Source organism: Lepisosteus platostomus, chromosome 10 (genome assembly GCF_059453375.1).
Source record: "Lepisosteus platostomus isolate fLepPlt1 chromosome 10, fLepPlt1.hap1, whole genome shotgun sequence".
Taxonomy (NCBI): Eukaryota; Metazoa; Chordata; class Actinopteri; order Semionotiformes; family Lepisosteidae; genus Lepisosteus; species Lepisosteus platostomus.
Window position 1 is genome coordinate 11,589,410 of NC_142620.1, and position 24,700 is coordinate 11,614,109.

At 36.7% G+C, this 24,700-nt stretch overlaps 1 protein-coding gene across 4 annotated transcripts in view; it reads left to right on the forward strand.

The window, feature by feature from the left end:
- Positions 1 to 24,700, forward strand: part of begain (brain enriched guanylate kinase associated) — a 68,339-nt gene that overhangs the window by 30,092 nt on the left and 13,547 nt on the right. For all 4 annotated transcript variants that reach the window (XM_088648134.1, XM_088648133.1, XM_088648136.1 and 1 more), the window contains 2 exons: positions 7,189 to 7,350; positions 9,507 to 9,573. In XM_088648134.1, coding sequence (XP_088504260.1) covers positions 7,189 to 7,350; positions 9,507 to 9,573 — 229 coding nt within the window. The remainder of the gene's footprint in view (positions 1 to 7,188; positions 7,351 to 9,506; positions 9,574 to 24,700) is intronic.

A 24,700-nucleotide genomic window follows, 5' to 3' on the forward strand; every position in this document is an offset into this window, starting at 1 on the left:
TGTTGACAGGCCAAAGTAAGTTTTTCTTCCATTTGTTTATTACATGAAAAAAAGAAATTATGAAAAAGAAGTAACCACAAAACAAGCAAAAAAAGTGTAGTGAATGTGAATATTAATTTGGTCAAAGCAAACTATGTCACCCTTGCGCTATATTAGGATGAAACAGCTGTCTGTGTCCATTTATTTTGTCTTGTTTATATTTAATTTATAAGTCTTTTTAGATGATTTTAGTTTAGAGAATTTTTTAATATTTAGAGCTAATTAACATTCAACAATGGCACAGTTCATTGCAACATTCTTGCTTTTAAAAACCATCATAACTCTGAAAGATGTACAGTACATTGTAAAATACAGGTGTAACATTATTCCTTATAATACTTATACTCCTAAGCATAGATTTTTTTTACACATAAGATTGCTTATTTCAAGACCTGTTTTTGTTCCCTTGCACAAACACAACATAAAAGAGTTACTAAAACTTTAGTATCTCTAGTAAACTTTTTCTAGTAAACTAATAAAACTTTACAATCTCTAGTAAACAAATATGGTAAGGTTTTGACTTGATTTGGAGGTAAAAAAGAAAAGAAACACTTTATGACTACAGTCTGTGTGTCTGATAAGATTTTCACACACTTCTGCCAAAACATTTGCTTTGGTTCATTGTTTCTGGAGAAAGGATGCAGCATTTGCCAGAGCATTAACTTTCCAAATAGCAACTTCCTAACATAGGTGTTTGAACTCAATTAATTTAAAAGACTTAAACATAAAGATAATCTTATAATCTTCAAAAAAGTTCTGACATCTGTGATGAAGATGTTAAGTTCAGAGAGTCTGGAATAAGCTACCCAGCCAGTGGTTGAGACTGGTGCCCTGCCTTCCTTCATGAAATGGCTGGATGAGATCTTCAGATTAATTGGCTACTAACTACTAAGTTGCCTACATGAACCAAATGGCCTCTTTTTGTAACTTTTCTTCTGATCTTAGGTGTTGTAGATACCTAATATAAATACCTAATAATAAAAATTGTGTTCAAGAAAGCCTAACCCACCAGGCATTTGGTGTGTGGTACATAAATAAAGAATAAGAAGGACACAGCAAAGTCTGGATCATACAGTTAGGACAGCTCATCAACAAAGGGCCATTACACATATAGTAGGTAGTGTTCTACAACCAAATAACATGCACAGTAACAGCACATACTGTACCAGCTGTGTATCTTCATATCACTTTTTCTTATTTTTTATACGACGAGGATTGTAGTATGGTGACATTTATGTATTGTTTGACCTCTGTGTTCGACCAGGAAAAACAACAATGTTGTCATAATTATGGATTCAGTGTTCGTAGCAAATTTCAAATTGCTGACTTAGTTGTAAATTTGGAGAATTGTATATGGGGTAAAGTTTGAGAAGGTAGCTACATCAGCATGTGTAGGCTGTAAAGGAACAGGCAATGGTTTATTCCCTGCTAAAAGGAAAAGAGAATAAACAATGTTTCAGATGTGGAGCCTTCTTCACCTGAAGAAGGTTTCACCATGAAACCTGTTCCAAAAAAAACACTAGAATAAAAAATATCAACATAGCATTGGCTCACTTGAATCCTTTATTATGAAGGTCAATAAGCATTAACCAACCGACTGAATGACAGAACAGCACACATCTTCGTGGACTGTTTTATCCCACAGTGTGAATCGGTCTTATTATTCCCTAGATGCGTGCTTCCATTCTGAATGGATGCACGTGTCCTTAGGTGTGGCAGCCTTGTGACTGTTGGGATTCTTGGCCCAACCTATACTACTCTAAAAACTGCAGTCATTGATTAGTTCTAAAAATAATTAAGGACTCTCTAAGCAAAGCAGTATTCAGTTAAAACTAAAATTGAATTTGAAGACTGAGTCTGTTAAAGATAAGAACACTGAGAATGGGTGCAAATGAGAGGAGGCTATTTGGTTCTTGTAGCTCATTTGATATTAAGAATTACCGTATGTAAGAACAGTGTTACTGTACTTCCGAACCCTGGGCAGGTCTCCAGGCGAGGTCTGGAAGCTGAGGTATCCAAGGCGGGTGACGAGGTAGAGTGGTCGGTTATTCCAGGCTGGGTCAAGTCCAGGTAATGGGCACAAAGAGAGGCAAACAAAGCCGAAAGGGGCGAGACAGGAGTGTGAAATCCAAAACCAAAGAGTCAACGTTGAAGGAGTCCAGACGAAGTAGAAAAGGTTTTTTAGGAAGAAAGGGCGAGGTGAGCTCAGGAGGCGATGGAGATCCTAATACCAAGTGATGTTACAGGGTGAACTGAGGGTTCATATAGTGAAGGAAGGGGTGTGTAAGGGAAATTGGATAATGAGGGGCTAACAGAGGCCAGCTGCAGTCGTAACACTGTAGTGTCCAAACAGGACAGGCAACTGGGCTGAACGCCTCCTGCAGTGTGAAAGATGTAAAGGACAAAGTACCAATGTTGCCATTTCAGGTACCCAATCTTAATATACTGTAAAAATATTGTGTTACAACAAACAGTATGTGCTTTATAGAGGTGTCCAATAGTGGTCTTGCAAAACAGCTGTCAGCAGATTTGCAAGATTTTTTTTGCAGCAGTAGCAGCTGAAGAGCTGGAAGATACTGGTGAAGGTAAGCCAGCAATTGTCTGATTTAGCTTTTTAGCTAATGAGTTGAGTTGGAATGAAAACCCATTCTAGCCCTCTTGGAACAGGCTGGACAGTCCATAACCTCAAAGACTCAAGAGAAAATGCAATCGTTCCTGTTCTTTGAAGTTCAAGCTTAACACACTTCCAAGAATGGCACTACTCTAATCTATAGTATTCTTGCAAAATAATGTTATTAACAGAATGTTAAATATAAAGTAATAAGCTGCTTATATCATAACTGCAATTGATGTTTTCTCCTTTCAGGAAAATTGGCAATAACTTCACGCTCATATCTTGGAGATTTGTGTTTCATGGCTGAATAGATGGCTTCAGCAGAAATGTGATTTATGTCAAGACTTCTACAAACAATCTTGCAGCAACAGCACTGCAATTCTTTAAGCAAGGGGCATTGAGGTTTGGACCATTATGGGTAATAGGAAATACGGGTGTTGAAAATGTTGACATAGCAGATTACATGATTAGCTCAAGGGGAGCTAACTGGCGCAACTTCATAAAAAGTCAAAATGTTCATAACCCACACATTGAACATTTATGGCTACAGTAGTATTTGTGGCTTTAAAGATTTCTTTCCATGGCTGGAAAAAAGGAATGTTTGAACCACACAATGTCATCTCTATGTGCTATATTTTGTATATTTATGAATCATCGTTATCATGTTTTTTTAATATAGCACTATAGTTTGTTATACATATATTTTAAAAAGGTGATCAACATTTTTCCCCAAAATAGATTTCTCATTATTTTTTTTCAAGCTATCAATTAATTTTATACCTAGAATTAAATAGTGTGCTTCATTAAGCCAAGAAACACTGAGTAGACTAAGGCTAAATAGAGGGAGGATAAATAAACATCTGGATGGTCCAAGCCTATTCACATAAAACCTTCAACAAAACTAGGCACAACCAGATTTTGGTAAATTCCAAAAGCAAAAATCAATTTAACTTCCGATAGCTTGTGAATAGCTTTTTGAAAGAGGCAGCCTCCACTTCCACAAATATTTACCTCTACTTGTTACTTGAAAAGTCATTATTTCCATTCTTAGTCTGGATAATTTTAATTGAAGAATGAGGATCAGAACCAAGTGGGATTATCTGATTAAATCCAGATACAAAATAAAGTCATTAAATCGCATCTTCTATTCCTGCGATGAAACCATAATTTTATTGTACATGCAGTAAACAAGGTATGCGTATGGCATTCCTTTCTTGGCAATTTGAAAAGAAAAATGCTATAAATTATGCACAATCAATTAGCCATAATACAGTACATTTGCCAATATCTCTCCTGAATTAGGTGCCATTTTCTTTGAACTGATTTCTTTCAACTGATTGAAATATAGCCTGCAAGTGTCTGTGGGTTTCATACACTGGTTCATTAAGCATTTCTACAGAGGCTCTATTAATGAATTCCATTAAAAACATATGACTAAATATTTCAAATTTCTTCACTTATTCATATCCCAAGCTAAAATTTTGCATCTGCACATAATGTAAAACTTGATTACACATCCTTTAAAGCCACATCACCACCATACCAAATTAAAAAATACAGCATAATTACACATTTACCCGTGTACTGTGTCCTTGCAGAATAAATTAAAGTGCAACTGGCAGAATAACCTACAGTTTGGTTAATATACAGCATATATAATGATGCATTATATACATTTATCATTAAAGACATGGTCCCCAGGCTTATGTGTGAATAATTTGACAGCGCCATTACCACCTTATCACCTCATCTGATCACATGTGCAGAAGATAAGCAAGGCGGGGTCTGACTAGTACCTAGGTGGGACACCTCTAAGGAAAATCATGGTGTTGCTGCACCAGAAGGAGAACTTTTCTCTATGGACCTGAATTTCTAAACCATTGGTGAAGTGGTGATTGGACACACTGCAGGAGGTGTAACATTAAACTAAGGACCTACTGTATCTGCTTTGGAAATTATTATTAGTAGTAGTAGGGCCAGTAGTACGTATATTATTAATGATGCCAAGGTGCTGTTCCTAAGCATAAGATTCTTAATTTTGGCTAAATTCAGCTTCACACAAGCTCAATCTGGCCTAGAAATTCTCTAGATTTCATGCAGTCTTCATACTTTTTGTGTAAGAACAACTTTCTTGCAAGATGGGCATTTTGTAGTTACAGTATGTTATGGGTGCCCTACATTCCAGGTTTGAGCCCTACGTACTTTAACATTTGTGAAATGAGATAGAATGACCTGTGGCACCTAGGGCCCAGAGATGCATGAATAGTTATATACTTGTCCAGTATCTGTATCCTGGTGTAAATCAGGTATTGCAGATGTTCTGATAGTACACTTCTGACAGTGGCTATATATGCTGATATCTTTTGGTGACCACATTGATGGCAAAGTCATCAAAATTAATATATTATAATATGGGCCATAAACATGCAAGAGTGGGTATAGAACAGCTCATTTATTAATCAGAATGACATAAATTTGCTATCCTTCAGCCAGTAAGAAGAAATATAACGTGAAGGGGTGGGGGTTTAGGGTGGCAACCTCAGACCACAGACCAGGATGGGGAAACATGGGACAGCCACACATGTACACTCACATAACATGTACACTCACATAACATGTACACAAACCCCTGTCCTTCCCGCCAAGTCCAAGAAGTTAACAATGTCCATGATAATTCCCAAGTATCCCAGAAAAGTTCCCATCTTTCCCAGCATGCTCTCCTGGGGCTGACATCACCTGGCCCAATGCTTGTCTGCCTGGTGTCCCATCACTGCCTGATCAGGGTGCTACATTATCTACATGTCTGTTAAATAAAATAGTTCAGTGCTTCTCCTGGAAAATAAATATTATTTTCCTGACATACATAATGGATTTCTGTACTTGCTGACAAAAACATACAGCATTTGCACAGCCTTGTTAGAAAAAAATAATAGTGTTGATAAAAGTATAACTGAATATAGTACAATTTTAAAATGTGTTCTAACATTGTGTTCTTTGCATTCCATTTGTCACCACTACAAATGAGAATTTAACAATATCATACATTAATGAAAATACCAATGTACTTCAATGAAACATTAGCCATGCTGCTTACTGTTAATACATGTACCAATACTATGTGAATAATCCTAAATACTACAGAGTAAATGTCAAATGCTGAAAAGTATCTAAATGAATGCCTGCTTGCAATTCACTTCAAATTGTGAGCCCATTGAAATGATAGCTTGCTTTTATGTGGCTTGGTAGGTAGAATCTTTTAATGCATGCAGAGTAATTGTAATTTCAGCTTTGTTCACAGTGTGGTTTACAGTAATGTTTTGTGAAGCCCATCAAGGGAGCAGTCATAATTGTGATTCCTTGCCAGCAGAGAAAATCACATGTTTTTCACTTTCAGCCTCTTGGTTGGGAAAACTCCAGGAAAACTCCTCATAAGTTACGGCTGTTTGAGTTTCATAATTAAATGATAAGCTATGCCTGAAATAAGTGATGACTGGGGGACAAACCAAACCATTTCCCCTTCCAGAGACAGTATAGGTTATAGCAGGGACATTTTTCAACAGTATCTACAGGTAATGTGTATTCCTCAGTAACCGCAACACTATCCTCTGTAAGGAATTTCCAAATTAAGAGATCCTGTGCAGATGCAGGAGTAGGTAGGTGTTGAGGCAAGCGAACAATCCGGTACGCCAGGTGCATTCGTGGTCAAAAGGAGAAACGAGAAACGAGAGGCAAGGTCCAAAGTCAAGAGCCAAAGGGGAAGTCCAGAATGCAGAAGATTGCGAGGAACAGAATGAACGCCAGGTAGAGCTCTCAAAGAGTAGACTCAATACCAAGCAGCAAGAAGCAGGTTTGAATGACTTAAATACTGCAGCCGGCCGCACGGTAGGGCGTCTGGTGTTGAGTTAACACATGCGGCGGCGCTTGTAATTATCGCCCCGCTGCTGGCACTGGTGAGCTCTCTTGGGGGCTGGTCTGGGCAGGTTGGCAGTCATGACATCTTCATTCTTGAAGAAGTTAGGAGTTTTGCATCTGACCTTTAGGAGATTTCAGAGGCCAGAGAAAATCTGATATGCTCATACATAAAGCTAATATATACCATTCAGTGTACGGTATGTAATGTTCCTTTCGGTACTCAGTTCCTTATGATTTTTATGTCATTATGTGATATTACTTTCATTGCATGTCACACTAGTTTCACCGTTTCTCATACTCTTTCATTGAATGTCACTCATTTCAATAAATGTTATACTGATTCTGTTATGTGACTAATTCATTCTGTGTCATTTTCAAAAAAGCTGACATTTTGAATTGAGCGGGCCCTCTCATACTGTTATCAGAACTTGGTATGATCAAGTGGAGTTGCCATTGAAATTGAGAGTCATTATAAAAACCCTTGCAGGATTGCTCATTCATCCATTTCTTCAAGGATACAGCCACTTAGGCAGTCGTTCTGGGAATAGTGCGTATAGCCCCTGGTTCTCAGTGCAGCAGAGACCACTTGTTACCTGACTTTGTCTTGTTGGTTGGTGGTGCAGTTCCCTGCAGGAGCAGAAGGAGGATCTGCGGAAGCGCCTAACCTACACGACCCACAAGCTGGAGCTGCTGGAGACAGAGTTCGACTCCACGCGGCAGTACCTAGAGACCGAGCTGCGGCGGGCCCAGGAGGAGCTGGAGAAACTCACGGAGAAACTCCGCAGGTCAGCCATGTCTGCTTGGAAAGCAAGAGCAGGGATGGTCAGCATGCATTACAATGATGAAAAGAGTGCACTGTAAGCACGATGCCCCATGTTAAAACTAGAAAATAATTGCCGCTGCTCTTCTGGTCCTGCGCTTTCAAACTTTATTTTGGAAAGGTATGTTTCAGTGTCCTGGCTAACGTCCATCATGGGCTTGCACAAACTGGTTAACTAAGATTTCACCCATAATTCAACTTATGGAATGGTTGATCACTTCTCTGCCAGACCTGCAATGTAGTGGTGGTGCTGGCTTTTCACATCTGGTCTGTGGTGGTGAAGTGTTTTGGGATCCTTTAGGATGAAAAAAGCTATACATAAAAGCTGGAAATTATTTTTTTTTCTCATTTGGCCTCTGGGCAGTAGCACCAGTATATAATCTTTTGGCTGATCCAATGGGTAGACCCACTTTATAAGTTGTAGGCACATTAACGTACTACAGTATGTTGAAACAGTAAAGCAGAAGTCATGTTTATGCAATTTGCTGTAGGCTGAAGGATGACCTCTTCTGTTCTCACTCCCTTCTTTACCCAGTGGAAGAACTGCAGTTTCAGCAGCTGCCTCATGAGAAGAATAGAGATAGGGGATATTGGTTCATTGCCGAGCTGCATAAATGGCTACTAATGTGCTGTTGCTTTGGATAAAAGCATCAACCAAATAAATTAATAAGAAATTGCATGATCTACTGATACTTTCCAATCACTGTCATTTAGAGAAGAAACTCTAAGCTCCAGTCTTGGGCTCTGGGACAATTCTTGTTGTGAAAAACTTTTCATCTTGTATCCAGAACAGCATGACGATGCAGAATACTGTATCCTCTCATTCTGTCTCTGTGTGTCTAGTCATCCCTCTTATGCTTCCAGATCTCAGCTTTGGCAGCATAAACAACATAAAAAAAATTGAAAAGTCATGTACTTGTGTTTTCTTGCTCAGAGGGCACAGACAGCATGGAGGCATACCTGGGCTATATTTAAAAAATGTCTGTGAACCTATTCTGCTGTCTGCTTTGGTGATCAACATAAACTTCCAAATTCCATCTTGCAGACTCTGTTTGTTACTGGTGTTTCCAGTATTTCCTTTTCTTATTAAAGATAAAGGTAAATGTCCAGCAATCCCTGCAATCCCATGTGAATATTTTTTTTATTTCTTAGCTACTTGCCCTGAACTTTTTAACGATTCAAAACATTTCTGAATAGTGAGATAATTAGAAAGGCATTTTAAACAGGGCTTGGTTTGATGTTTTAGGTCACACAAGGATTACAGAGAGGCAACACATTTCATTAATTTAAACTGTTCTGTCTTTGGCTCTCCAGGGGCTAATAAGCTTGAGGAACAAATTACAAATTCAGTTAAATTCGCTTAAATTTTTCTGCCTTTTTTCTTCACTAAATCTTTAGTAGTACTGCTTTCATGGCTTATGGCTATTTCTAAACAACAAAGATAGTCCCTCCACCTTCCTCCACATCTCTGTTATATTATTAATGTATACAAAACCTCTTGGCTATTCAAGATAGAGCAGAATACAGCAGAAATACAGAAGTTAACCTTTAAAAGGCACAAAACATGGTTTGAAGAAATTGAATAGACCTTAATGGATTCTTTATTCCCATAAAGCCAGGTGATTATGGGAATAAGAAGCCTCTAATGATGACCAAGTTGCTGGTGTAAGTGGACCAGTGGATCAGTAGGTGACACTCTATGGACCCAAATGTCCCAGAATAAAGGCAGGCAACACTGAGTTGAAGATGTTAAATCTAGAGGCTGACTATTTGCTCAATTAAGATCCCATGTTACTGTTTACAAGAGTAGGAGTGATAATCCTTGTCTCCTGGTTAAATTCTGCTTTGGGCTTGCTCAATCTGGCCTACCTATTTTTCCTCCTAAACCCAATGGGTAATGCAATTTGAGCATCTGTATCTTACCTTTTGTGTAGTGAGGCTCCAGGCAAATAAAGTCTCCCACAGAATAATCCCAAGGACTATTACATTTTTTCAGAATTGTCCTTCCTTTTTTAATGAAAGAGAGAAACCTAAGCACAGGCTGTCCATGATATCTGTTTTTAGAATGATTGTTGTCTTTCATTAAAACTGAACAAGACTACTATTTCTTATATTTTCCAGAATACAAAACAGCTATGCAGCATTGCAGAGGATCAATCAGGACCTGGAGGAGAAGATCCACAGGACGGTAGGTGGTGTGGCAGACGTCATAGTATCCAGAACAGTGCGCAGAGGCTGCCGAGAGGGAACAGGGACTAATCGAGCAAATGTGAAATCCAGACAATCAAAGGCAGTCTGACTTTTGTGCTGCTACAGTATGTTAGAATGGCCTGTGGTCTAATAAGAGACGAACTGACCTTATTTCAGAGGTTTTCTTTAATATTCTCTTTTCATGCTAAGGAGCCTAAGCAGAAAGCATGCCTTGCAATTTGGATCACACAGAACAGATGTTCTGATGCTTACCTAGAGCAATTATTAGAAAAACAAATCCTTATATAGTTAGTTTTATTTTATTGATTTCAGATGATAATAAATCACACAAAATAGGTCACACAGCTGAGAATGATCTATTGCAGCTCATGCCAGATTTGTGCTATTAATGATAACTTTGTGTATCCCATTGTCATTGCTGTTTTTAAGATCAGTATTCTTTATAAACAATTCGACACTGATGTCAAGATACCTAGAAGACCTCACAAATTAGGTTATACAGGTGATCTCATACAGTTGCAGATGCGTTTGCTTTAAGGTGGGATGTACACCTGCTCTGGATGGGCCCATTGCACGTTACAGCCTGGTTCAGACTGCTTAGCCAAGTGCTCTTATCTCAAACAACTAATGCTACTTCTGTATATCCCCTAGTTAAAGGTTTCGATATACTGTATAGTACATAATGACAGCATTTTTTCTGCAAATCAAAATTAAAGAGTATTTCGGTTTTTAATTTGTTCTTTAGTTTTTGTTCTTTATATCAAATTTTTTAGATACTTATTTTAACTCAATTATGTCTGCATTGAAACTTGCTTTTTTGCAAGTGTTCTTATACTTTGCTATTGTTCCAGTTCAATAATGCAAATCCAACTCATTTGCTGACGGATGGAAGTTGTAGAGGCAGAGATGATAAAAAGGGTCAGGGAGTGATTTTAGTTACTCCTTTCACTGTTCGTCTTTTTTGCTCCTGTGGCATAACAGTACATCTCTAAAGAGCAATGGTGTTTTGTAAAGTTTTTATCAGCTCTGTCACAATATGTCATTGTGCAGAGATTAAAACTGGGAAACTTTAGCTGATACAGAAGGATTCACACTAAAATCTACATGGAATACAAGAGCCCTTCCAAATCTGATAATGTGCATCTTCATTCATTTGCAATCTTTGAAGTCAGTGACACCTGGCTTGGGAGCCAGAGCCCAGTGAATTAGATCCATCTCCTTCTTTTCTGCCTGCTGGCATGACAGCTTCAAACCTGCTTTGGTGCAGGAAATGTACTTTATTATGGCTAGTTAACATCCCCAGCTGAGACTGCTCCGATCTGTGATTCCATGGTAAATTATGTGTTACAAAAATATGCATATTGCAGTATAACATCACGGATTCATACTGAAACAAAAAGGGTTTGGTTGGAATGTTGAAAATGATAAAATAACACTAAAATGTGAATGCTCATTTGCCATATGAGGAAGAGCATGTTTCGTTAGAGGTTAGTAATATTGACTTTAAAATTAAAGTTTGACTTAAGATGTACAATGCACATAAAATATGTACCCCCAATTTTTTTAACCTATAAACAAAACTGATCTGTCTATTAATATGCTCCAAATGCACAGATACAGTGCATGCATTTTTTAACCTTTTGAGAGCTTTCACATTTTACCGTCTATTATTTATTATACTTACCAGCAGGTTACATACTGCAATTATTGGATCTGGATTTATTTAATGATGATGCAAAAATGAGAGTGTTGCTTTTACATTTGCAGGGTACATCAAGTGTGATTATAGAATCAGAGTTCCATAAATAATATTTGATCAATTTAAAATACATTTTTATCTTATTACAGTATTACAGTTTTGTAAATTTGACATTCTTACATACCACAAGAAAGATGATTAAGTAAATTAGATCTGCTGTAATAAGTATGCAGTCTCTCTTAGTCGTAGTTCTTATTTGCATAGATATTTGCAAATACTCATTACTCTCATTTGCATTTTATTACATATGGACAGGTGTTGTTATTCTGAACTCTCGTTGTGCACATTTGTTGCAACTATTTTTGTGCAAAGACAATTCTCGTTTCATTACAATATGTCTAGTTTAATGTTTCTGTGTTAGCTTAGCCTATTCATATGCTCACATCGAGTTTTTAATACCCATTTTTTTCTACTTGCTATATTACATGTGCTTTTTATTTCCCTGGTTTTCATGCATAAGATGGTGGTGTATATTTAGGTCCAGTAGGAAAAACTCTGCATAAAATGAACGGTCATTCAGGCGTTTGTATTTAAGTACAGCAGATATATTACATTTTATTCATAACTTCACATACTCACTCTTAATAAATCTTCAATGATACTGATAGAAGCCTCATCTGTTCAGATATTTCAACATCTGTTTCCGTGAGAGTTCTGTCTCAGCTGTTATGAAGACAGATATTCAATACTTTATTGCTGGAACATTTTTTCAGGCCTTACTAAAAGCATTTTACCACTGTATTCAGGTGACAGAGATGGAGGCTGGAGGACAGCCTTCACTGTATTGCAGACAATTTATAAAACATAAAAGAGATGCCCCCCCTCCACTGTCAAACACTCCAAATGTTAAGTTATCAGTTTAATAACCGGAAAACTGAGCATTTGATATGGACGTGACGAGAACATGCTGTCTAGAATATGAAGTTGTGACATTTGCTTTGGACATTTTGTATTCCACAGAGAACTCGCAATCTGCTGTTTGTTTTTAAATTAAATATGAATACCGTCTTCAAGTCCTCAAGGCAAAAACAGAACTGATTCTGCCCCATGGCCCATGCGACCAAAATGTGTCTTCACAATAAAAATTACAGAAAATTCATTTAATAATTTGAGTTTAGCTCAGGAGAAAACGGGGGTTAATGAATGTCACAGGGAACTGAAGGGAATGGCAGATGGCTTTGTTTCTTTTGATGATGTCCTCTAGCCAAGTCATGACTTGGACTGTCACTAGTAACGCCCCCCCCCCCCCCCCCCCATACTGGTTAGGTGCCAGAAACAGAGCTCAAGTCCATCTTTTACTGTTTTTCATTTCAGACTCCTTTTTTAAGCTAGCCTGAAAGCTACATGGATGACATCAGGGAATTTTGAAATCAACATAAATGTGCCAGCCAGGACATCAAGCAACAGTTTAACATAACGGAACCTGTACACATCAGGAGCTTATAGCCAACAGCATGCACAGCAGAGGAACCATCACATTTTTGTTACATACAGTGCCTCCAAGCAGTTGTGTGCCATTTATTCATGTATTTATACAATTTTTACTAAAAGATCGCCAATCACACAGACAGTGGTATAAGATTTGGTCATATAACTCTGACTTTACAATTGTGGTATATAAACAGTTTGAACAATAAGTACAATATATAAAGAGGCAGAGAATCTCCTCTGCATTCTGTATTTGCTCAAATGATAAGTAGAAAAGTACTCAGGGTTGAAAATGTAAAAAGAGCCTTGTGCTCCCCACTTGAAGTCCAACACTTCTGAATTGTTTGAGTTCATAGATAGCACTTGCACTGAAGCATTGCATTGTTTTATGAATATTGTGCACTTGACATTAAATAGACTTAGAAGGAGCCAACTTCCCTGTAGGCATTTCCTGTCTTATATTTTATTTTCTGAATCAGTGAGCAGTGTACATACACTGGTACACATACACGTAAACATACATTTTAGCATTTTGATTTTTCTTTCTTTTGCACTTTGTCCAGAATGTCCTTTAATGTTCACATTTTCTTCTGACATTTGCTAGGTTCTAATTTCAGTCATAATAACAGTTACAGTATTTTGTCAAAATAACTTGTGCATCATATACAGTACAGAACAGTGTTTTTACAGATAAAAAAACAAACATTAAAAGATTTCTGCACAGAGAGTTCTGTCCTTCCTAGTCAATCTGCAATCTCTTTATCGCAGTCCATGGTGTGTAATGTTCCAAAATTTCCATAACACATCAAGTGCACCTTTGATGGTCTGGGAGCTCTTAAAATGAATGTTCATCTGCTTGCCAACCATGACAGGATGATAAAAATTGAGCCTGCTGACTTGTGTTAGTAACATTTTGTGAAATAGGTCATAATTACATGTCTTGTTTACAATTTGCATTTTTTCTTCGTACAAAAAAACTGAGTTATCCTCCATAAGGTGATTAATCTGGAAAACAGTTACAAGATGACAGTTTTGCTGTGAGTCCTGACAAAGCTTCACTATAGAAGAGATGGGCTACAAAAAATTCTGTCACTGTATTCAACGTACGAAAACTCCTTTTCATCAGTAGTCATACTGTATCAAAACCATACTTAAACTTTGCAGTAGCCTGCAATATAAATCAGCCCCCAAATAATCTATAATGGGGGCTGTATAATGGCTGTTTTTTTTTCATCTTGGCTCTTAAATACTACTGATTTATTTATGCACCTGGAGACTGTATAATGGAATACAAAATTACATAATTGGGTGGAAGAGTAGAATTCAGTATTGATTCTACCTTTGTTTCAGCAGAGACCACTCTCAACCCATTGCTTATCAGGTCTAACTGAACTGTTACCATGTTCAAAGCAATTACATAATCGAAGAATGACACAATTGATGCCACAAACAATTTGCCTTTCCATGAAACCTTGTTAAATAATTGTTATTCCAAACAAGACAGATATATCCAAGGAATCATATTGTTCAAAGAGAAGTTGATCTGTTGAAGGTCTCCAGAAATGAGAAGAACATACCCAATAAACAATACCTAACAACAGACATCATAGTATAAAAGTAACTGACCCTTTGCTCTTCTCCAAAAATACATTATTTTAAATATGCTTTTAACACAGACTGTATTTTATGGAACACATGAGAAGCCTGCTGCTTTATTGGAAATAATTTTTGGGGCAGACATTCTGAACTGAATGCATGTATGCTAATACTGAGAAAATGATTCAATGAAGGGCTTTCTTGATTCTGTAGTGCTTTACATTAGAGGCAAACTGAAAGCCGTTTATTACTGCTTAATTACTGAATCACAGCATGATGAGTGGTAGTAAATGAACAATTCATGCATAATTCATACCTTATTAGTGAAACATGTAGGGTATGTTTTAGCTATTAGTAAAAACAGGTAATAACTACCTACTGTAGCTATGCTTCATATGGGAATGGCCATTATTGTTGTTAAGTACTAGACTGTCAGTTCTAAAGAGCTAACAGTGGGCTTTCAGGCTACTTTTAAAATAGTGGTGTCATTAAATCCTCTTTCACCAGCCCTCTTGGATTATACCTTAGGATCAAAATAGTATTTCCATTCATGCTGATTTATAGGGGGGTACATTGTCATTCCTCCACCAAATTTGAAGTTGCATTGTTTAAGACAGAACTACATGTGAACATTTCTAGAATGTTTCTGCTGAGAAAAGCCCCGCTAAGCAACAGAAGATTAGTAACCCAGATTTGCATAAAATCCATGGTAAATTCTCTTTCACTATAATTTGAAAGAGTATAGTGACAACAATATAGTTTACCTTCAGCCATTCTGGATTATTTTTATAGACAGGCAAATGTCTTAACATTGCTTTAATACACAGTAGCACTGTGGCATGGAAGATAGCACTGCCTCCTTACAGCTCCAGTGTCTTGGATTCAATTCTGGCCTCAGGCATGTGGAGTTTGCATTTATGCTCCCCAAGTGCTCCACCATCTTCCCTCCTCCCATGGATAGATTTGATTGCCCCTTTCTGTGATGATTTTGATGGACCAGCATCACATCCAGGTGGAGGTGCTGTTATATGATCAGTCCTGCTTTATGGCCCTCGCTTTTGGGATCCAGCATGGGCCCTCGCATGGATCTGTAAGTTACTAATCGCGTATGGATTCTTTTATGTTTTCTGTTAGAATCATTTTGTTGTGTTTCGTTTTTTACCGTGTCACTTTAAGACTTATTATAAAACATTGCACAGAATCTTCCTATGTAGCACTGAGATACATTAGGTCCAGAGTTTACAGACGTTCCTTTGCAATAAGACACCTTTGTGATCAATCACAGATACAAATTAGACGTTGGCTACTCATTAAAGAATGAATGCATGAAAAAAAAGGTTTGCTTATGATCACTCCCTGTGATTTTATTTATAACAGATATTTCTAATCTAAAATGCACTGAGGGTCATGCTGAGCACAAACCCTTGCAAAGGAAGCTGGATCCATCAAATAATTGAAATGCTGTTAATCAAAAGGGTCTGTTTCAGCAGCAGATCTCTCTCTGTACAGAACTGAATGCTCTTTTTATTCTCAGGATGGGTCCATGGTGTAAGTTAAAGTACAAACATATCTGGAGTAATTAAAGTTGATGAATTTCATTTCAAGCTGTGGGCAATGGTTCATTTTAAGACATGGCATCTTATAGCAAAGCTGCTAGAAGGAAAATTAATTTATATTTCGAGGATGCCTCGCTATAGGTGATCTGTAAATGGATTGCACAGCTTGTGCTGGAATTGAGAAGAATGCATTAATGTTTGGCAGTTCATTATCAGATGAATCTCAGCAACAGACCATGGCAAGCAGTACATATATTCAGCATGTTCTTTATGAGCTTATTTAGTGATTAGAAAAGCAGCTATTAAATTCCAATCAAATCCTCAGCACTCCGGGCATTTAAAAAAAAATGTAGGCAATCGCTATATAGAAAAAACGCCATGACAATTATTTTGATTATTATTTCTTCTGTAAGCCTCACATCTGGCAGCTAACACCACATGAATTGCATCCAGTTATTCTCTAGGAACACTACCTTATTTTTTGTGAACATTTGTTTTATATTATCTGAAGGAACACGTGGTATACCTTTTCCTTGAGTGTTAGCTATTTTTTGTAGTGACATTTATTTTGTACAAATGTCTTCGTTATCTCCTCCAAAATGCACAATGCTTGTAGCTTAATCTTTTGATTTTCGTTAGATTTGTCATCATCTTCTTTTTTTAATTCCTCCATGGTAATATGAAGCACACCTATGATTCAAGTTGTACTGTATATGAGCATATACTAATTATTTCAAAGCAAATAAACCTCATGCTTTACAAGGCATTTCTTATAATTTGCTCATTACTGGATTCGGTCCGCTACAATTTGTATTATTTCTTTTAATGACGGCAATATTTTAGATGTTATTAAAGAACAATGTGACATTCCTATTAGAATAATATGGAAGCAGGATGAAGTAGGGAGGACTTGGGGTTTAGAATGCAGTTGTATAATAGGATTTAGCAACAAAGTACAATAATTAAGGCTCAATTAAAAGCATTCACAACATCAAAGGCTCAATTTCATCTCTTCCTACAGCCTAGCTTATTTCATAGTTGTTTCATCTGGGCACACTAAATTTCTGTCAAATGTGTTTTTAAATTTATCTTTATTAAATGTGTCTTTAGAGACCCATGTGTATTTTATGCACTGGTCTTAAAACATCCCCCCATCCCAGCATAGTCATTAAAGAAAAGACTACAAGATCACAAAGTTGATCCACAGGCTCCTATTAGGTTTCAATTATCGATGTGTATTTCAAAACAATATGACTAGGAAATCCATGTTCAAAAAGCATGCCCATTCGTTTAAAGAAATACACAGGGCTTTGTTAGATAGTGCACTCTCTCTGCTATTTATCTTGCTATATTCATTTATTTCATTCTCATCCTGACTTACATTTGTGTCCTATTTTCTGAAAATACACAATAAATGAATATAGATGAAATAGTAAAGCAACCTAAAGCATTAAATTATATATACCCTCTATCTTTCAATAAAGGGTCAAGCAACAGAAAGAGATAGAAATAGAGAAATTGTTATTGCTTAAACAGTTGTAAGATCATGCTTTTAAAAACATAAACTTGCTTCAGTAGGACCCAGTTTAGAAAGATGCACAAAGGCAACCCAATTTGGCTCTATTTTTATTTATAAAAAGTAGAGAATGATGTTAAATGTTATCCTAAAATTATCCTATTGAAAAATTAACAACTAAGGTGAAAGCCAACACAGAAATAAAATCTGTTTTCCAGAATCATATTTGAATTATTTGAAGAATATCTGTGATTTAAGTACGATATAATTGGTCTTTGCTCTTTCTCTGTATGGAAATTGTAGGACTTTGGAGTAGAGCAGGCAATGCTGTCTGTGGTGCTGAAAAGGTGAGATTTGCATAAATTAGTACCAAGGTTAACATACAGAACAGATGCTTGCTCAAAATAATGAGCCCTGTCTTTCACTCTCCTAAAGAAAACTTTTTCAGATTTTTTTATCCACTGGATAAGAAAAAACAAGCCTAAAAAGTTCCTAAAAACAGGCAAACCTGCATCCATCAGCTATAAGCTGTTTCAATCGGCTTTCCTAGCAAGGGTCATTGCACAAACAAATGTAATTTTGTTTTAGGATAAATGTGGTATCCTAGCAATAGAAGCTTCAGTTATTTCGAGGTTGGATTTGTAGATAACTGTGTTGCTAAGACTATATAACCTGTTCTTTTATGCTTGAGAGACCCAGAAATGATTAGCTTTGAAACAGTTTTCATAGTAACCAGCCTTGTATGTTTAACTGTTTTGCTAATTGCAGGCATCATTGAAATATGCAGTACACAAAAGTTTATGGTGATGTTAGTTTCCGAGCATTAGTATTCTCAAAGTAGTGCTTGTTGTTTTCTCATTAGTTTATGTTTTTTATTGACGTGAAAATTACACTCATGGGATATCATTAGAGCAAGAATGCTCAAATTGTGTTATTGTTCTAATAATTAGGCTTTGTTCTTCACAATTTTACATGCTTAAATTTTTTTAAACTTTATGTATGGTTTACATGAATGTTGGCTGTTTCGTGTTTGAATTGCTTCTGTATATGGATTTTTTTCCTTTATATATTTGACTGGTGTAAGAAATTACAATAGCACATCATACTGTAGAGGTACCTGGGATTGATGAAGTAAAGCTTTCATCTTTTATACTACAATATAATATAATAATAACATAAATGTAGTCTAATTTGTAGATGAAAACTTATGATGTTGTTCACTCTTTACTTTGACCAAAGTATAGCTTGTTTGTTACTGCTTGGTTTCAATAAAGTACAATGTTTGTTGGAATCAATGTATATAAACTGCAAACCATTTTTACTCTCCCAGAGAAGTTGCATCAATTATTCTTTCTGGAATATACATATTTCCCCCTCAGGTTAATTCGCAGTCAGCATAACAGTCCCTGGCTGTTATTGTCTATTACTATTACTGGGGAATTCATTATCATATGAGTGACCTACAAAGAGCTGATTAATTGAACAACTAAGGAGGGAAAAACCCTTGATCACTTCTTCAGCACAACAAGGTATGCATACCACACTTTACCTCATACACCACAGAGAAATTCTTATTACGCTATGTTTCAGTTAATATCCACATGTAAACAGAAACTGAAATTAGCCAAGTTTGAGTTGAGCCACTGAAGCCATTGAGAGACTACAAGACTGTTTTGACTCAGCAGACTGGAGTGTGCTCCAAGAGGGAAGAGACAGCACTGATGATATATACAGATATCTGCTGCGAAGAAGCTTGTATTCTAACAAAATCTTGTGTCAGGTACAATACTGATGAGCCTCAGTTTACTAAAGAGTTAAGAAGCCTGCTTACAATAAAAGAAGAGGTTTGTAAGAATTGAGACAGTGAGAACTACAGAAGAGCTAAATGTCAACTCCACAAAGCAATCAGACATGCAAAAGCCCAGTATACTGTAGGAATAAATTAGAACAGCAGTTGGCAAATAATGACTCCACTACTCTTTGGGGGAGCCTTCAGATTATCACAAATTATTAAAGAAACCTCCCAATGTTATAGCAGACTCCCTCTGCCAGAGAGTCTAAACAGGGTTTATTGTAGGTCTAGAAAACAGAGGTTGCTTAATAATGATCATAGTTCATACATTCTTCAGATTCTACTACCTCATTGTCCTCTTCCATTCAGCCACAGCTAGCGCTCAAGTTCTCGGTTTGTTCCTTTTCTTCTTCAGCCTCCCCTAATTATCAAAGAAAAGGAAGTCCCTGGTGTTCACTGATATATTTAATCAGTCTCTGGATCAGTGTAACAATCCCGCCTGCTTTAAATCTGCCATTATTGTTCCTGTACCAAAGAAGGACAAAATAACTTGTCTTAATGACTAGAAATTAGTTGATCTTACTTCCATTATGATAAACTTTTGAACATATGCTACTTCATTATCTTGAAATTATTACAGATTTCATGTAGTGCAAAAGGGTCACTGGATGATGCTGTTAACATGGGCCTTCACTGTATTTCGCATTATCTTGGCACGTATGCATGTATTATTTTTGTGTATTTTGATTCTGTATTTAATACTACTATTCCAGAACTCCTTTACAATTGTTACAGGTGAATGTCTCATTTTCCATCTGCCTGTGGATTTTCAACTTCCTCACAGATAGAAGTCAGCAGGTGTGTCTCAGCCCTTATTTGTCAGACTGTCTGATTGAATTCTGGTGTACTGTACCTCAAAGATGTGTGCTTTCCCCATTCTTCCTTGTACACCAACATCTGCACCTCCAGTCACATCAGACTAAGTTTTGGCGATTACATCACCCCCCGTAGGTATTATCACTAATGATGATGAGACCAGGTACAGAAGGAAGATGAGTCTTCTGGTACCCTTAAAACAGTGAAAATGGTGATTGATTTCCAGAAATATTCTCTAAAATCTCTCTCCCTGGTAATCGATGATGTGGCTGTGAATGTGTTGGAGTCCATTATGTTTCGGAATTTCGGATGTGTTTCGGAGCTCTAATACCCTTAAATGGGTCATGAATATCACCAGTACCACAAAGAAAACACAGCAGGGAATGTAATTTTTTGCACCACTGAAAAACCTAAGAGTCTCTCAACCAATTCTAACACAGTATAACAAAGCCCTTCTGGCTGCCTCTATAACCGATTTGGCAAACAGCAGTGTGTTGCTCGCTCCGCAAGAGGGTCGCTGGCTGTCAGCTACCCTCCATTCATGATTTATACAATTATAATAGATGGTGAGGTAAGATGGCTAATGACCCCTCCCATCAGTACAGCAGACTAATAGTTAATAGCACGTTGCACTTACAAAAATACAGGTAGGCTGTTTTTTTCTTCTGGCTATGATGATTAATATACTGACTTTTTAAAGATTTCTTTGCAGTTCCCGTGCCTAGTATTTGACTCTTCTCATTCCACCAAAAAGTTTTATGTAACATTTATTTCTCTCAGTAGAGAAAACAGTTGATTCTGTAAAAATTAAATTTTTAAGCTTCCTCACTTTCTCTTTATCCTAAGAATTTTAGAACTAGAAGAAAATTGAATATGTATATATAACATATTCAATTTTCTTCTAGTCCTAAAATTCTTTAACAAATCGATTTAACTTTATTAAGTAAATACATCTCTTTTGTTAAGCATTTTGACAATGCAATAGCTCATACAATTTTCATTAGAACCTAAACTCTGGGAACTGTTGCCATGGGAAAAAATCCTGTAATTAAATTAAAAGGGAAAGCTGCTGATTACACTGGTGGCCTTTCGGAGCTCAAGGCTTAGTAACAGCCTGCTGCAGCAATAGCTATTCCGTAGCTGAGTCCTGCAACAAGTCTAAAGAGGTTAAGAAAAATAGGTTTCAGTGAAGGCTATCATCATCTCTGTCAAACCACGAGGCGTGTTAAAGGAAATGACAAATCTTGCTGCCTGCATGTTTTGCCTCTCTCCAACATTGGCAGTAGGTGTCATTCTCATCAGGCATATGCTGTAAAACAAATTTTGTCATATGAATTCGGCTCAAGGTAAAATGCAGCATGTGGTAAGCAGATACAAAACACTGCTCACATGAACAAAGTCTGCATGCTACATGCTGGTGAGCTCCAGTCAGGACTGCAGTGTGGTCCGGACACTCCCAGCACATCGAGTAACAGCTGCATGCCTCCAGGTACTGTAACTACCAGTGTTGTCAATTTAAACTGTTGCACCATGCAAAGCACTTAGAAAGCTTTTACAGCTCCAAAGCAGCAAGGTATTGTCCTGCTTAAAAGATTGTGAAAACGATGCATCACAGAAGTACAGTAAATGCATATTGTTTTTGTAGAGATGCATGTTGTAAGTCACAGCTAAAGCTCTGAATAGAGAATCATGCATTATTGAAATATTTCAGTATTTTCAGGTTGCTTGTTGGACAGCATCCACCATAAATTTCAGTATGCTGGCTACTTCAAAGCTTCATCATTCTCGGTAAATTTGTATTAAAGTCTTTTGTTGTGTTGTAAAGATAAGGCAAGTCTCATTCCCTGGCCAATTAATAAAACAATGGAATGTGAATGGAGTGCTAAAAATAGGTTTCCCTATGTACTGTCTTTGCAGAGAAAATAGAAGGTGTGTATAAAAAGAGAAAATAAAGGATTAGGTGGTGCTGTTCTAACAAGAAACAAGTAATGAATAGTCCTTGGCAGTAGAAGGATTTATATATTATAGATTCCATATGCCTTCTGTGTGAAACACTAAAAGCACTTATCTCTAATGATCATGGGGAGCTTCTTAGATTGTAATTTTCAAATGATGTAGTGCAGACAGCAGGAAGCTAAATTAGATTCTCTTCACCAGCTTTAAGGGCCATAGTGGAAATTGTGCAGTGACTTCAAGGGGGCTGAACGATATTAAAACTGTTGAAGCTTAAACATGATGTGATGACTAATATAGTGTTTGTGTACTGAAATTAAAGTTTAAAATGGTCCTCGCTTAGGAAAATGTTGCTGCCTACATTTATCTAATGAAAATTCCTTCTGTATTGAAATGCACTTGTTTATTCTAGTCACTGGTGATTGAATATTTTAATTCGAGCTATTGTCTGCCCTGGGTCTTGTCTATTGTAAATGAAATTCAGCTGGAAGAGACTGACATTCAAATGGCCACAAGTAGTACATGAGGCATCGATCAGAAAATGTTTAACAATGTCGCTCCCTTATAACATTAAGATGTAGAAGTTCTGGAATCAACCATAGTGTCTAACGGCACCCATTTCAATATTGAATTATTCAAAAAATGATGAAGACACTAATCATCAGTATTTTTGTTACAGGAAATTACCATGAGCTAAATTGTCAATGTGAATTTTCGTATCAATTTGAATTGAAAAATAAATGCCTACAAAACCCAAATAAAAGAATTGAAATGTGGATTTAGGTATTTATTTTAAAACTATAACTTAAGAAGTCACACTGCCTTTACAGAGTGGTTATACTGTATACAGTATGTTCAGTGAGCAATGAATATTTAAAATGTCATTTTACAATACCTGCATTAAAAGGCCAGTTCTATTAACAACTACTGTATATCAAACTGTCCGTTGACTCATTCTATAGGAGCAAGAATTCAGCAGGGAGAGAACTGTTAGCCCACATTCTGTTTGGATACATTATGTGTCGGCAGTGAGGGGAAGTGACCTTTCACTGCATTAATTGTGCATATCTAAGAGGCCAGGCTACATCCCTGTAATAAAACCAATACAAGCATTTCACACCAAGACTCATAAGAAGACCCCACCATGTTCCTATCCAAGTATGCATACTTGTTATCAGTAACCCACTCCTTGTGGTTTTAATTTCATTTTCAGTGTATATTGTACTTTAGTTTATATGCTTCACAGTTTGGAATCATAACTTTAAAACCTGGCTAATGGCAGTGACTCCTATACTAGAAGGTGGGAATGTGGACCTGCGGAACTGCTCACCAGTTAGAGACCTTTACCTCTTTGAAACTGCAGGTTCTACAAGTTATCATGTCTCTCACTAGGGTCACTGCAAGTACTTTACTAGTCACAGGAGTAGTCATCTATCCCTGACTAAGTAATGTACATCCAGCACTGAATATACTCTGCTCATGATTCATTTGGGAGAATCCTAGTCACTACGCCTAGTAATATCCCAGGTACTATAGGGCCCTGTCAGTATCCTTAGTGAGCATCTCTACTGGTTGAGCTACTTCGAAATCCTTATTTGTGTTTTTAAATAGATTAATTATCAACAGTTGAAAATCTATTATATTATCCAAAAAAATCTGTTATATTTAAGGCAAATTGCTTTTTGATCATCTAGTGCTTTCTTTCTGTCTTTTACTTCCAATAAAGAAATATTTTGGGTTCTTTTTTATGAGGTAATAAGTTATTTTTACATGATATTCATGTTAAAAAATGTTAAATGTCATGTTAAAAAAATTGAAACACATAATATACACCCCCGGTCCAAAAATAAGTTAAAGCTGTTGGAAATAGAACCCAAAAATCAAGCTTGCATACCAAGAATGCCTGTGACAGTAACAATTCATTTACAGGACAAGCATGTTAAAGTACATCTTTATTGATTTTGATGGACATTTCTCATAATCACACTCTGTGTATAGTAACAACAATAGGTTGTAATAATAACTGACTTGTCTAGAAGAGATTAATAGTTCTCTGGATAGTTCTTGATAGTGATGATAGTTATTTGATCCTAGATCTTGTTTAAAAGAAATAAAGAGACAGATCCAACAACCCACTATGAAGACTACATGTAGACTACAGCCTTCCTGGCTATTTTCACAAGAACAGGTCCCATATAAAAATGGGAAAATCTTTTTTTATCCTGATTTCCTGGAAAGGATACTCCACATACAGTATATTTGATGTAGCTCTTTTGACATTTCTAGTGGAAAATGTCAGTCTCAGTCATTTAATTTTTTTACTGTTTTATGACCTGCTTAACACTTTCCCATAGACTGATTTTTTTAAAAAGTCATAATTATTAATGAATTGTTTTTCAATAACTTATTTAACCCGAAAAAAAAAATCATCCAAAAATACAATGATCCCTTTAAATAGAGATGACAGGCATGGATCTGAAGAGATCTGTAAGTCACGTTGAGAGCTATGTTAAGGAAACCCTACAAAAATTAACATTTAAAATGTCACATAATTTACTGCAATCCCACTCTGTTGGAAAGCATCACAGCTGGGCTGAGGATGGCAAACCATAAGTATTGTTCAATGTG